At 34.5% G+C, this 15,441-nt stretch overlaps 1 protein-coding gene across 1 annotated transcript in view; it reads right to left on the bottom strand.

The window, feature by feature from the left end:
• The window catches only part of LOC137922435 (E3 ubiquitin-protein ligase TRIM45), a 29,588-nt gene extending 16,099 nt beyond the window's left edge, over positions 1–13,489 (bottom strand). The window contains exons 1-2 of the mRNA XM_068765422.1: positions 13,156–13,489; positions 953–1,092 (exon numbers count right to left, since the gene is read on the bottom strand). Of these exons, the coding sequence (XP_068621523.1) occupies positions 953–1,092; positions 13,156–13,489 (474 nt within the window). The remainder of the gene's footprint in view (positions 1–952; positions 1,093–13,155) is intronic.
• Positions 13,490–15,441: the final 1,952 nt, after the last annotated feature.

The raw sequence follows: 15,441 nt of genomic DNA, 5'->3' as shown, positions 1-15,441 counted from the left end.
AGCCGAGCTACGAAGGGAGAAGCACCGCAAGGGTTTTTTTTCTTTTTTTTAGTTATTATTTATGGTATACAAAAAAGTGTTAATAAATAGGGAGTTCGGTAAGGTCTGAACTCATGGGAACTTGCTTACTTAGTTCCACCGGATTTCTAAACGACGGACTCTGGATAAGTAAGAAAAGGACCAATATTTAGCCACTTCCGCACATGCGGTGGTAGTCGTGCAATAAAGTGCACCGCCCGCCAGCCCGCTGATACCAACACGCGCCACTCAACACGTGTTTCACCCCTCCTCGGGGCATCTTTTGGAGTTATGCTACACCGATTAGTGCCAAACACGGAGTCTAATGGTGGTGCACTTTGTTGCACGACTACCACTGTACGGGGAAGTGGCTAAATATTGATCCTTTTCTTACTTAGGATGGACTTTCGCAAAATAACGCCTGATTCCAATAAATATGACAGACTCTGGATTTGAATCTTTTATTAAATTGTAGTAAAACTCAACCTCAAAGGTTCTAATCGAGAAAGTAGGAACTGAAGAACATACAAACTCAATATTTATTGTGAAGGTTTTCCAATAAGTCTTTATACCAGTAGAACCATATATTTCCAAGGTCTAAGAGCTCAGTTATTACACTAGGAAAGGATAAGTTATATTGTGGTACACTGCATGACATAGTCCTCTCCGAAAGATATCTATGGGGGAACGTACCATGACCACCACTCTCGGCAGGTGGATTGGCGCTCGCAGTGCATGTATTATGGTACGCAGAGGACGCTGCTGCCCATCCTCTGGAACATTCGCGAACAATGGGAACTCTACATAATTAGTGTACAAAATGTGAAATATATAAGACAGTATCCTAGGAATCGAACCCGCGACCAATGATCGCGAGTCTGACTGAGCATTACCTCTACCGCTTGACTACCACTGGTCAAATTTAAGTACACACCTGTTTTGTGAAGATGCCGTATTTATGCGGCTTGAGATTCAAACTGCCATCAGAGCCGGAGTTTCTAGCATCGCTTTCATATCCAGATCCAGCTGAACCGGCACCAGAAGCGGACTCTGCTCGCTCCAAATGGATTAACCCTGGACAAGAGGAAAGGATTACGTTCAGGTTATGTCATTTCTAAGTATATAGAGAAAAGCAAAAGTTAGAGGATGACGTGGAAGTGGATGAAATAGAGACGGACAATCAAGTGACACTCTCTATTCTCTTTATCATTATCATGGCAGTCATAGGCGTCCAAACATTGACATGATGACCGGCATCCAGCGACCTGGCTATCGACGCACCTACCAGCTCTTTGAACGCCACTCGAGAACTTTTCGGTCCTAAGGGCAATTGGTTGCAGCAGTCATGTGCCACGCCCACTGCCACGTCGTCTATTCTTTGAATTACTTCGGTGGCGTTAGTTCTTCTACAGGTATCCTCATTTACGATTCCATCTCCATTGTTCTCTGGGTAACCTTGAGCATTCTTATATTGCATGTCATAAGCGAGGTGGTTACACATGGTCAAAGACGTTCGTCTTCAGACATTGCGGTATTTTGAACGAGAAAAGTTTTCTGAACTTCTTGGTCGATGTTATTCTATCTTGGAGAACACTTGTCTGTTTCTTGACGGAACACATGTCCACACTGGCAAGGAAAACGTCTAGTGAGTCGTTATTTGATTTTGGTTTCGGTCGTCAGGTAATCCAGAAAGTCGAGTAAGGGCTTCGACTCTCTTTGACTTTCTAAGTCTCGGATCTAAACATCCCAGAAGCGAATATATGGTGTCAGAACCAATTAGCGGATTTTGTGACATTAAAAAAAAACTAAATACATAATCCCCAGTATCCGCAACCAAAGCCCTAGAAACACGGTTAATAGTCTGTCAGGGCCGCTAGTGAATCATTAGGCCGAGGCCGGCGTTCCGCTTTTGCTGTTGTGAGTAAGCGCTGGTAGCTTCCGTCGCCTTAAATAACCGAATAGATTTGCCAATTTCTTTACAAGTGCATTGATTATTATTGCAGGTACAGACAAGAGGATAATACCACTAACAGATCGATGTAAACCGTATTTCGTCATACATTTTGGTCTTACGATTTGCCGATAATTTTTTCACGCCTAATTCTATTCTAGAACGTTCTTTAACTGTGTTCCGAGAGTCTAAAAGAAAAACAATTGAAATATTCATCAAATGGTTATCAAAATAGCTTTATTGCGAAGTTTTCCTAGAGATAATATACAATACAATGGTATCTATCGTATATATGTATATATATACATATATATTTTGAGGCATCATTTTTGAGTCCTCTGCTTCAATCCCCTATCATGGATGGACAGGGTCTTTATTTACATAATATTTTTTTGGTTTTTATTCTCATACTCATCTTTCGTCCTTTTCAATGTCTTTCATTCTTTTTTCTAATTTCCTTCCATACATCGCCTCACTTCCTTCACCTTCCATCAAGAGCTCTCCAGCTTTACATTTATTATTTTCCTCATTCGCTTTACAATTTATTTATTTTTATTTCTTATTTATTTTCTTACTATATTGCACATAATTTAAATATAGTATATTCGTCACCATGTTAAGGCTGTCAGAAGACGTTGGAAGCTGGTTTGGGAAGGCTGGGCTTATAGGAAATCTATGTTGCAGGTCTATCTCCAGAAGTGGACGTTCATCAGCTTAAATGATGATGATAATGATTGTTAAGCCAGATTGACACATCAGGTTAGTAACCCAAAACTTCAGGTTATTTAATTTATTTAAGTTAATGTTGTGCGACAGAACAGAGATGGTAAATGTCAAGCCATCTGTTCTTAAACATCTCTTGTGCGTCTTGTCTTTCACGAGCCCGACGTCTCCTTACTCATATACTTGCACGATGACTACCAATTTCATGTACGCTATATCAACAATTGCAAATAACAGTGATGGTTGCTGTATGAGTCCCTGAAATCGAACCAGGGACCTTGCTAAAACTACAGTTATCCTCTGGACTATGACGTCATCGTTAGTAATTTATTACGCTATCATTCTCAAAGGTCAATGGTATTTTTCTGAACGTCTGCCAAGCTAGTAGAGAGCGACTGCACATCAAAATAAAATGATGTAATCTCCACTTCGATACATTTAAACTAACAACTAAAGTATCTGAATAGACGTAATAAAAAATAAAATCGTTTTTAGATATACCATTTGATTTGTTGTAGGCGTAGTTTTGAAAGGGGTAAATTTATACCTCATTTTCTATCAATTAATGTATGGTGTTACATCGTAATCAATCACTCTGTAGCAGTGCAGTAGAGTAATGGTAGAGTAATGGTAGCCCAGCGGTAGAAAATAGAGACTTGCGCTCGTAGGTCGTGGGTTCAATTACAAGAAGGGGGGGGGGATATAATCTTCTATAAATTGATTACCACAGCTCACAAATAACTTTCTAGCGGATGGGTAGCAGCGTCCTCTGCGTACCATTCTGCGATCGCCAGTCCGTCTTGCAAGCGTGTAGATTATGGTATATCCCCCCATAGATATCTTTGAGGCATGTCTATGCCTTGCAGTCCGCGTCTATGGGTCATATTTCTCCTACGGTAGTGATATAGCTTGAGTTTACCGACTTAATTTCTTACGAGTTTCCTCTTTGTCGAAGGAAACAAATATATTTTTCAATGCGGCTTACATTTGCAATGTCAATTAATTAAATACTGGAGCAATCGTCGAGTGTTCGTGGCGTCACTCTTTTATGTGGGCTGTTCCCGTGTAAGTTTGTCAAAAATCATAGCAATAAATACTTTTTTTAGTAACCTTTTTTTATTTATTAAGAGTAACACATGATTCGAGACAAGAATGGGAAATGGAGCAAGGCCATAACAGAATGGTACCCGAGAGACGGAAAAAGAAATCGAGGAAGACAAAAAATAAGATGGGAAGATGATTTCAAACTGACTGCGGGTGTAAAATGGAGAAGGGTTGCAAACGACAGAAGTCAATGGAAGTTTTTGGAGGAGGTCTATGCCAACAGGCACACTGAAATTAGAGATGTACTTTAAAAATAAATTTAGTTTTAAAATGTGTAGCAATAGATTATTTTGTAAATACTAATTTCGGAATATAGAGCTTTATTATTATTATTATAAGAGTAATTGATTTATCACCACCGAAAGGTTCTCGTGAGCCTTTAGACGAGTCGTGGATAGATCCCTACTAGATGGACCGACGACATAGCTAAGGTCGCGGAAAGTCACCCCCTCCCCCCATGTATATATTTGACGGAGGCCTATACTTTGCAGTGGGCATCATTCGGTTGAAAATAAGAATTGATTTGTCATATTTTATATAAAGAACAGCTATCTTGTCAGCTAATATACTACTTCTTTTAATAATAATATGAAAATTGTGATATTTAAAATTATTTGCACAGATACAATCAATTATAATTAAATACGGAAAATTAAATATGTAAAGGAGGACCATAGAGATCCAAATGACGTTCGTTATTTTTAAAATATTAAACAAAGATGTTAGTTTTTTCATATAAAAGTCTTAAAGCTAATTCAAAAGACAATAAGAAATTCGAAAGACCGGTTTATGCCGTGAAGTAACAAATCCGGATTACAATTTCAGTGTTAGAATTTTACAGCTGCATACGCCGCCCCATATTTTAAATAAGACCAGTTTAAGCGATGTAAACCGTGCGTTTCTTGCCTCCAGAACTTTAACGCCTCAGTAGCCATCTGCTCTGTGAGCTATATGGCTTGCCTTCACCACTTCAACTTTCTAATCATCTTGGTCATATCGGTTTTGTTAGTTTCAGTGGCGTAGCTAGGGGATGGCGAGCGGGGCGGCCGCACCAGGCACCACAAGCCGGGAGGGCACCAAAGTTGAAAATAATTTTTTTGATTTTTTTTTTGAATTATGAAAAATGAAATGTTAAAAGAAAAATGAAAACCATAATTTAAAGTAAATAACTTAAAAAGAATATCGAATTTTCTATTTTTGTGCTAAAAAAGTTGTTAAATAATATGAACATTAAAAAAAAGTAAACGGTTACAAATTATAATATACAGTGTTTAAGCCTTTCATTCGCAAAACACATAGTGTTTTTTAAAATCACAAAAACACATATCTGTTTCAAACTAGTCGACACTATTGAAAATGTGATTAATGACTTTGAAGGCTAAAAAGCGAGGAATGTTCGTTTTTAAATTTTCGCAATAAATTTTATTTAGATCTAATATTATATTATATATATTTATTATTATTTTAAACCAAAAAAAAAATATATTAACTACATTCTGTTCTGAATTTTGAAATTATTTAGACTCCTTAGGGGGGGCACCAAGCCCCAATCTGCCCCAGTGCCCAAATACCATAGCTACGCCACTGGTTAGTCTACTAACCTATTCGATGTTGTAGAAAAATTGCGATGACAACCCTCTACATGTTATATAACCTCTAATGCTCCTCTGCCATGTGCAAGCATGAACATTATTTGAAATATTTTGTTATTTCTACGCTCCTCTTTTGTTTTTCTGTGTTCTGTTCTGTTTTCTGTATGTTCATTCTCTTCCATATCTTGCTAATGTTCCTCTTTCATTGATACTTTTGTAGTCCTTCTCATTTTCTTCCATTTGTTGCTACCTGTTATACATCGCCTCTCTACCTTCGACTTCTCTCTAGAATTCTGTAACAATTCTAATTTTTATTTTGATCTTTATTTTATAATTTTCATTTTTATTTATATTTTATTTTGCATTCATTATACATTTTAATATTAAAATTTTTATCTAGGTTTTTCAATTTGTTCACAACATTTATCTGTCTTCTATTGACATATATCTTATACCTTTTCATTACTGTTCTGATTATTCTTCTATAGTGCTCCAGAAAGATCTATTGATCTCCTTCTAAGCTAACTAGCGAGGCGATGTAACTTTCATGTATCTTTTCCACCAAACTAAACTGGCAGTGCGTTCGTTCTGCGCCGAATACGGGACAGCTGGTCATTATGTGCACCACGATCTGGTCCACTCAGTTTACAGATTCAAAAGGTACTCTCCTTGGTCTTAAACCTATGGAACGTTGAGCGACTCTAAGCAATAATACAGATAATAAATCGTGGGAAATAATCTAATACTATATATTAAGGTATTGTGAAAGAGGTAAGAAAAAAGAGTTTGAGTTTGTTGTTGTATCTTTTCACAAAAGGGCGCGTTACTAACTATCGTAGCATCATCTCGTAGCGTAAGATTTTTCTGTTCACATCACGGAATATACACAGATTAAATAAAAGACAAAATTACATAAAAAATATACAATTCGTAAAACATAGTAAAAAAATTTTGCATTATTAAATTTCAGCACCCGATATTTTAATTAATACACAGATTCATTTAAAATTTAATTTTTAAATTACATTAAATTTAATCGACGTCAGAAAACCAGGGAAATCAACCGGAGTTTTTTGACATTATTAGACTAAATGATCAAAACTAGATAATAATATCTATAAATAAATAAATATCAGTACCTTCATTTTCACGCATTTCAAAATGCGTTACAAATGTTTATTTACAATATGTCGGGCTTCTGTTTTGTATCTTTCATGTTATTGTTTGAGTTGAGCTCATGGCGCGTTACGGAATTTATTTATATGTATATATTTACACAGGCCTGCGGTCGGCAAACTCCAAAAGAAACAAATTTAAACAGGATAATATCGAAGTTTGTTCAAAGAGATTATTATTTCGTTACTAAAAATATCTTTATTTTGGCAGCACATTTATATCATACATGTTTAAAGAAAAGTTTATTTATAAATGAACGTTAAATAAGCTAAAAATCTTTAAAAACTACGGAAACTTCGGTAATATAGAGACTGCATTTTCTTTTAGTATCATGTTAGATAGGTCTGTCTATTGTTTTTAATTTAAAACACGTGTTAATCTACATTTTCGTTAATAAATCGATTTTTTAATTCAGTCACGATAACATCGATTTTTATATTGATTATTCGTTAATATTTCGGTGACGCTGATAGTTTTTAGGACTGTCTTAAATTCGAAAATCGAATGACTATTTAATTAAAGGTAATCTGATTTTTTTTTTAATGTCAGTCGTTTCTAATCGGCCTTTTCCGCATGACTTTTTCCAACGATTTCAACTTCATTATATTCGTGCACAATGAGGGTAGTCGTTCTTCACAGCGCTTGACGATCCGTGATCTTCACTTCACAACCTTAAGGCCTGCATTTCAACTTGTCAACTGGGTCATATTGGTTACTTTCTTTCGTCTACAGATGTTTTCACACCTGATCTTTTCAATCGAATGTTCACATTACTATTAGTTTTTTTATAGGTTGGCTGTACTTATTTTACTCTTGTATAATATTATTTCCAACGAAATTAAAAAAAAAAATCTATTTTTCTCTTCATCTAGACCCTCAAGCAAACACAGTAATATTAAAAAGAATCACTTTCGTAAATCAGGCTATTAAGGGTTAACCTCTTAGGAGAATTCCCAACATTTTCTCTTTAACTCATTAATGGCCAGTGAGGTATATATAAAAATACTAGCCGATCCCACAAACGTTGTTTTGCAAAAAAAATATTTTTAATTTTCAATTTTAAAATAAGGGTTGATTGTAGAGGGGTGAAAATTTAGGGTTGTATGTATTTTTGTATGTTGTATCATAAAAAAATAAAAACAAAAAATTTCGTCAAAAAAATAAAAAAAAAATTTTAAGGGTGAACAAACCTTATCACTTAGGGGTATGAAAAATAGATAGTAGCCGATTCTCAGACCTACTAAATACGCATATAAAATTTGGTAAAAATCGGTCAAGCCGTTTCAGAGGAGTTCAAGTTCGAAAACCGTGACACGAGAATTTTATATTATTAGATATAAAGCAAATTTGTGCAAGATTTCCGTTTCGAACCTGTATAGCGATGTACCAAATATATCAAGATATACGCCACAACTGTAGCTTATAAACTTTCTAATATAATGTAAATATTGCTGTATTTAACAGATTTAAATGCTACAATTGTGGCTTGAGTAAATCACTAGATCCAATTATGTTTCCGCAAGCGGTGTAATCTATCAGTCTAAACTGAACATACAAGCAGAGGCGCCGAGGACTCGCGATGCGTGCGAAGCCCCGCATGTCGCAGTCTAAACGACCTAGCCCCGTCCTTCCCTGACATTCTCCGTCCGGATTATATAGTATAACATAATTATAATTAATATTCTCACTAATTAATTACAACATAATCTGAATAATATAAAGTCTATGTGACCCATGTCCGTTTCACTAATTTAACGAACGCCCCTCAAACCATCATGGTAAAAATTTTATCAAACCCTTTCTTATTTAATGGAATCAGGCGTTACCATCCAGTAGTCCATCCTAAGCAAGAAAAGGACAAATATTTAGCCACTTCCGCACATGCAGTGGTAGTCGTGCAATGAAATGCACCGCCCGCCAGCCCGCTGATAAATGCGTATGCGGCAAACAATGCGAATCACACAACCGCCACCACCAAATTACTCAACACGTGTTTCACCCCTCCTCGGGGCATCTTCAGGAGTTATGTTACACCGATTAGTGCCAAACACAGAGTCAATCCTTTCTTAGTTCACCTTTAATTGGCAATATAAATTTTCCTACTAAATTTCAAATATTTAGACCTTATAGTTCCAGAGATATCGAGATGAGTCACCGCATACCTGAAAATCTCTTATACACGGTGATTGATAGGTGTAAAAACTTCTTTAAAACAACTTAAACGTGTGAATCCTGTATAAAGTGAACGTTTTAAACATGTTAAATTAATTTATTTTTTCTATTGGAATGCGACTTGCTAATAGTTTCTAGAAGTAATTTCTATACAGACAGATTATCATTGTTATTATTAATATAGCCTCTTTATTTCTATAATGAATAATATATTAAACAAGTATATCATATGATTAATTATGATATATGTGCATTCATTAAAAATAAGATATTAATATTAACAATCATTAAATTTAAATAGCAATCATAATAAATAATTTCAATGTATATAAATTTTGAAATGATGAATATATTAAAAAGAATCAAAATTCATTTTTATAAATCATAAATCATTATGGTCCCCTCCACGGGTGAAGGCCTGCTCCATTTTGCTCTACGTCTGTCTTTTACTTGCGTTATCCACTTTTAACCAGCTTTTCTTTTTATTTCATTAATCAATTTTTCATTTGGTTTACCTTACAATGTTTGGTCACACAGACAGATAATATACAACAATTAATTTTAACATGGAGTAATCTGAATTTTTAAACGCTCTTAAATGTTATATTATCATTACACTATTTATTATTTCTCAAACTATTGATTTTTGGACATACCATAATATAATTGACAGCAATTGGTCCACAAAATCACCCCTTTAACCCTTAAATGCATAATGATGAAAAACTGCGACATACCACTTGAATACAATAGTTTACAGTAAAGGCACAGTGTCAAAATAGTATACATATTTTTTTCTAATTTTCCCTGCATTGTAGTGAACTTATCTGTAAGACATACATTTTTCTAAAGTATAGAGTCATACATTTAAGGGTTAAATCTTTTACACCGATAACCAAACACTCTGTATATTAATTTGTGTAATTCAATTCTATTTTTGTTAGCTTTTTTATCTTTTCTATCATTGGTAATAAATTTTTTTTTCTTTTTATATAGCGTCTAATTCATGTATATTTACACATTAATTTTAAATTTGGAACATTAAACCGGTAACCTATTTAACAGAGATATTGCTAGAAATAATTTATACAGCCAGTTACACAAAAAAAAAAGAAAACCGGAACGCGTAAACCGATAATAAATCATTGCGACTCACTAGTTAATTTAGCATGATATTGTCGAACACCGGAACATGGCTAATGTGCTCTCTAAATATAGACCTGCCACCGGGGAAGCCGCGAACATTTCGATACAAATAAACAACCCACTAATGCTTACAATAGTGAGTTATTGTTTCAGAACTGGAGTCACATGTATAGATACTTCGGGCACCTACATCATGTGCGACATCGAATGTGGCACAGATAAAAAAAAAACGATCGTAAGTTACACAGATAAAAAAGAGAAAACGGTTAAAGTTAATTTAACTGCTGTGTAAATGTACTTGAAACTCATTTAAAGAACGAAATGTAGTTTTTTTTTTAATGTTTGTTGTCAAAACATATACGATAGGCTTTAAAAAATAAAGAAGGAAAGAATTGACTCATCATTTCAAAAATAGAACATCGGCTGCTGGAAATAGCCCTCCACCATAGATTTCCAATAAGATCAGCATTACCAGAGAAACGTCGACCATTATGTAGTACTTCGGAGAGGTGTCAAGGACATACTTCCAAGATGCCGTACACCACTTGTGCCATCTGGTGGCCCAAGCGGTCAATTACATATCACCAAAAATCTGACAGAAAAGAAGCGTAGGCCACGCCATGCATTACCGAACCAAGACTCCGAATTCGAATTCCTTTCGGAATCAAAGACGTCTTCCAGAAAAAACTATAGAGAGCACCCAAACAAGTCACCTACAGAGTGACTCGATATGCCCATGCAAAATAAAAAATATAAGCGAACTATTAAATTTCATTTAGACGTGAAAAAAAAATAATAACTGTAATAATTTATATTTTGATAAACTTTTTTTTTGGTCGGAAGTAAATGCTCTAGATTTTCATGATACACTGCCTTCTGGGGGAAGTACAGAGGTATAAGGAAATGTCTCCATGAAAACCCTTTGGTAGTCGCTCTCTGCGCGGTATTTATTTATCTATTCATATTATCTATCTACACAGGATTTACAGTGACCACTTAGTGATCCTCATAGTCAAAATGCCGGAAGAGATCTTTTCGAAACAAATTAGAATCAGATTGAATTCCCCTATAATGGCATCATCAAGCCATGAAGGTTCCAAAACACATCCTGATCAAAGAAATGCTCACAAACAAACTAACGGATCCCTTACAGTAGTTTTAGTATGAGGGACGCGCGTTATTTATTCATTTATTTATTTTACGATCTACACGGGATTTACAGTGACCACTTAATGATCATCATGGTCAAATACCAGAAGAAATCTTTTCGGTACGAATTAGAATCAGATTGAACTCCCCTATAATGGCATCATTAAACTTAAAGCCACGAAGGTTCAAACGCACTCTTATGTGAGAAGAGCCCATAACCAAACTCAAACCGATTTTTATGGTGACTTTAGTTGTGGTATGAGGCACTCGCGTAATTTCATTGCAGTTTTTCCTGGAGGAAAAACTTTGGATAACCCTTTCCTTTGTAAATAAGAAAAATAGGCAGGAAAAAATTTGAACTAGAATTAATTATATTAAAAAAAGTGAAAATCTAAGAAATAGCAACACAAAAAAGTAATAAATTAAAGAACTATATATACAGTAAGAACTGTGATATATGTATAAGAGGTAAGTGAAAATAAAACCTGTGATATTATAAATAGTAATTAGACCCAACTGCAGTACTGTACTGTACTGTTTCTGTTGAAGTGTTTGCTGTTAACCTTGCGGCTTTTACAGCTTCATCGGTATGAGTTCACGGAACGGAGGGGTCCGTGTCCCAACTGCAGTGAATGAGGATGGACATATGGAATTAATTATGGAATGAAAGAGACAGAAAGATATTATGAGCAGGGGCAGCTTAACCTATAGTGCGGGGTGTGCAATGCACACGAGCGCCGCGGCGCTCCCTGAGACAGCTAAGAGCATTGTCTTGGTCCATCATAGTACAACAATGATATGACAGAAGCGGCCAGCTAGCGCGGTGGCGGCAGTTATCAAACGCGAGCGCCTTATGGGCGGCTTCCCTTTCGAACATTTTGTTTCAACTCAAAATAAACCTTATACCCGAATAACGATACGAATACACAATGAGTGTTATTCTGCCGTCATAAGAAGAAAGGCTGTAACTAATACCATACTATAAGCTATACCTACTTATAAAATAGCTTGTTGGAATATGAAAAAAACTTTCTTGTTACGACGGAAAAGTTAATAGTTTTAGTCGCGGGGGGGGGGGGTCAGGCCTAGGGAACGCCAGGGTTTCATTCCACACGGGCGCTACGCCCCTGATTATGAAGAATAGAAGGAGAGAATAAAAATAATAAAAGAAAATGAAAAATTTAACCTAGCAAATAAAATTCCTGTTCTCACATAAATAGGGGTGGAATGAGGATTCCCAAAAACAGGGCAAAAAACCCGTCCCTTTGTGAGGGTTGTTCACGATTAATATTAATAAAATAAATTAATTGATATTAATAATTAATGCAATCGTCTATTGCCCCTACATATTAAACCTAACTTCCTTCCTCCATCTTCCTTTCCTTGTATAAACATCAGTCCGGTCTTATTATTTTACAAAGCTCTTTACGACGTATTAGCGCATTAAAAAGTCTTAACAACGTTTTTATATCACTAACAGATGTGCCGAGAATGAATGGCGTCTATTTATTTTTTTATTGACATCGATAGCCACCAATTTCATGTGGTCTGTCATTGGTATAGTTTCAATAATGTTTACAATGATGTATTTTTTACTGTGAGGCCATATTTAACTGGCCAGATGTTTTAATGTAATGTCTCAATTGTGTAAGAATTTTTATCGATTCGAATTTCAATCTATTATAACAGATTATATTTAAAATGCTATAAATCGAAGAGAACTATTAGTATTAAAAATCAAACGGAAGGTTATAAAAATATCATTTGTCTGCTTGCCTGTCTGTTTGTTCCGTCGAATCTCTAAAATGGCTGGACTGATTTTGACAGTACCTTTACCGGCAGGTAGCCGATGCAATAAAGAGTAACTTAAGCTAATTTTATTTCAGAAAAATTCTTAAACGAAAAAAACCTGAAATAATTTTTTTTCAAATCCGACCTTTTAAACGCAGACGCAGTCATGGGCACAGCTAGTTAAAATGTTATATATATATGATTTTCCACCCACAAAAGGCATTGCAGACCACAGCTAGCTAGTTGTTTATAATTACAGTTATATGAAAATACAAATTTTAAAATTATTAGAGCACAGATCAAATCATTACTAAACAAGGCGATAATACTGACCATCATCAACTTCATTCCACGCTTCGACCTCCTCTTCACGATGCAAGCCTTGTAGACATCTTGTGCAGAAACTGTGAAGACATCCCAGCAACCTCGGTTCCACCAGCTCCCGTTTACACAGCGCGCACTCCCAATCCTTAACCCTGCTCTTTTTACCCTCGGTATAAGAAGATGGTCGCAATCCAACGCAGAGACTCTGACTTGCAGGTCTTGAACCCTTCTGATGCAGTGGACTGTTACCGGCACTGATAGAAGACGGCTCCAACGATTTTCTTCTGTCTTGCTTTTTACGTGAGAAACTTCCGAAAATATACATAATTCTATCTACTTCCATATTATCATTATATCATTTATAAATAAAAATAAAAAAAATCCGGATGATTTTAACTCAAATTGACGAAAAGGAATTATAATAATTTATGTAAATTTTTTTAAAATAACCGTTACTAGGCATCACGGCGTTGTTTTGCCTTAGGTGTTTAAAAATAAACGTCCTATCTCGACGAAGTTCTGAGGTTGACTGTTTAACACTCGCAGGTCACGTGTTCCCTGTGCCGTGCATCCCTATAAATTATTACTAATGATATTGAGGCGTAATGTAGATAATTGATTTTCTCTTATCATCACGTTTTTTTATTGAATTATACGGATCAATCAATTTGTGAAAGGCGAAAAGTATAAATTTCTTTCTTATATAGAATAATTGGTTATACAAGTAAAATCTTTAAAGGTGTAAATGTAAAAGTCATTTGTCATTTTATACTTATTTCTAATAACCTATAAAGCTATCACTCTGAAATGTGTGACGTTTTTTTTCTATTGGAATGCAATAGGTCAATAACATCTGGCAGTATAAAATCTGCAAGGACAGATAAAATACAAAAATGGATTTCAATATGTACCGATAAATCTGAATTTTAAAAACGCATTTTGTTATTATATTGCCATAATGTTATTTATTATTTATGAAATCTAAGGATGTAAATGTACCATACAATTGACGGTAAATGAAATAATAATGTAAAAAATTTTAAAGAAAGTAATTTTATACAAGCGGTTATTTGATGTACATTCAATAGAAAACAGTGTAAAAAAGGCCTAAAATTGTCGAGTGCATGATATTTTTAGTGTCGGTCAAAATAAATCAATGTCACCTGCAATTTCCTAAAACGTAGGATAATCTGTATGTCATTTAATTATCACCGATCTATATTTGTTGCAGCTTCATTCGTTACTAATTTCCTTTAATTTTGTGGTAAGCCGATGTTTTCAATATTCACGGAGCCATATTTAATTTTTTAACATACCTTCGATATAAATTACGAATTTTTAATTATTCATTATATTTACCCTTACTTCAAATAAATATTTTATTTTTTAAAATACTGTAAATCATTATTTACAGTATTTTAAAAAACGTGTGTTCATTGTTATTACAATGAACACACGTGAGATGGAGGTAGTTGATCCTCTGATACTTGCTAAAGGAATTTTAATTTGCAGTATTATGAAACTAATTAAATACAAAATGTACATAGACATAGCGAATTCACTCAACATATAATATCACGTAAAAAGGTAGATGTATTAACGGTGCAAACCACAATTTTACCATATAAACATTTTTAATATTATTTTATTTCAAGCAAACCCCGCTTTACGCTTCAAAAATATTAAACTAATTTAATATAGAAAGTCAATATCAAATTAGCTAAATAAATTAATTAAAAAAAAATATAAATTGATGACATGACATGGTTTTAGGTATCTCTTACTTTCTTCCTTTTTCCATATTTACGTAAAAGTAACTTAAAAATTTTGTGAAGTATTTGTAATAAAATATGATGTATATCCTAATACGATGAATGGAAGTAGATAAATTATGCACTATATTTACCAAATTAGAGACATCATCTTATTTACATAACTCGTTTCTGTACGAATTAATTTTGGCGCGAAATAACAAACGCGGTGCTCGACGAAAAATTAATGTCAGTTCTATTTTTCGCGCGCACTTGGATGTGTAATCACTGAAGCTGTGTTGGATACTGAGCGAACAGAAAGGGTTTTACCTTGAAATGGCAATAGCAGATTATTTGATTTAGAGTTACACATTTACATCATCGTATTTCTCTTACTTTATTTCTAATTTATACATCAAAAATGTTGTACTGTAATTAGCGCAATTAAAAAGATAATTACATTCATATAAATTCTATCGAAAATCGTCTAACGCGCCGAACTCGGTTTACCCATCTAATAAAAAAATTTTTTTTTTTTACACTT

Source organism: Battus philenor, unplaced genomic scaffold, assembly GCF_028537555.1.
Source record: "Battus philenor isolate CCGP_79_NKW_IND1 unplaced genomic scaffold, ilBatPhil1.0.hap1 SCAF_2, whole genome shotgun sequence".
NCBI lineage: Eukaryota > Metazoa > Arthropoda > Insecta > Lepidoptera > Papilionidae > Battus > Battus philenor.
The sequence above is the reverse complement of the archived record's forward strand: the minus strand, read 5'-3'. Positions and strand labels throughout refer to the sequence as shown.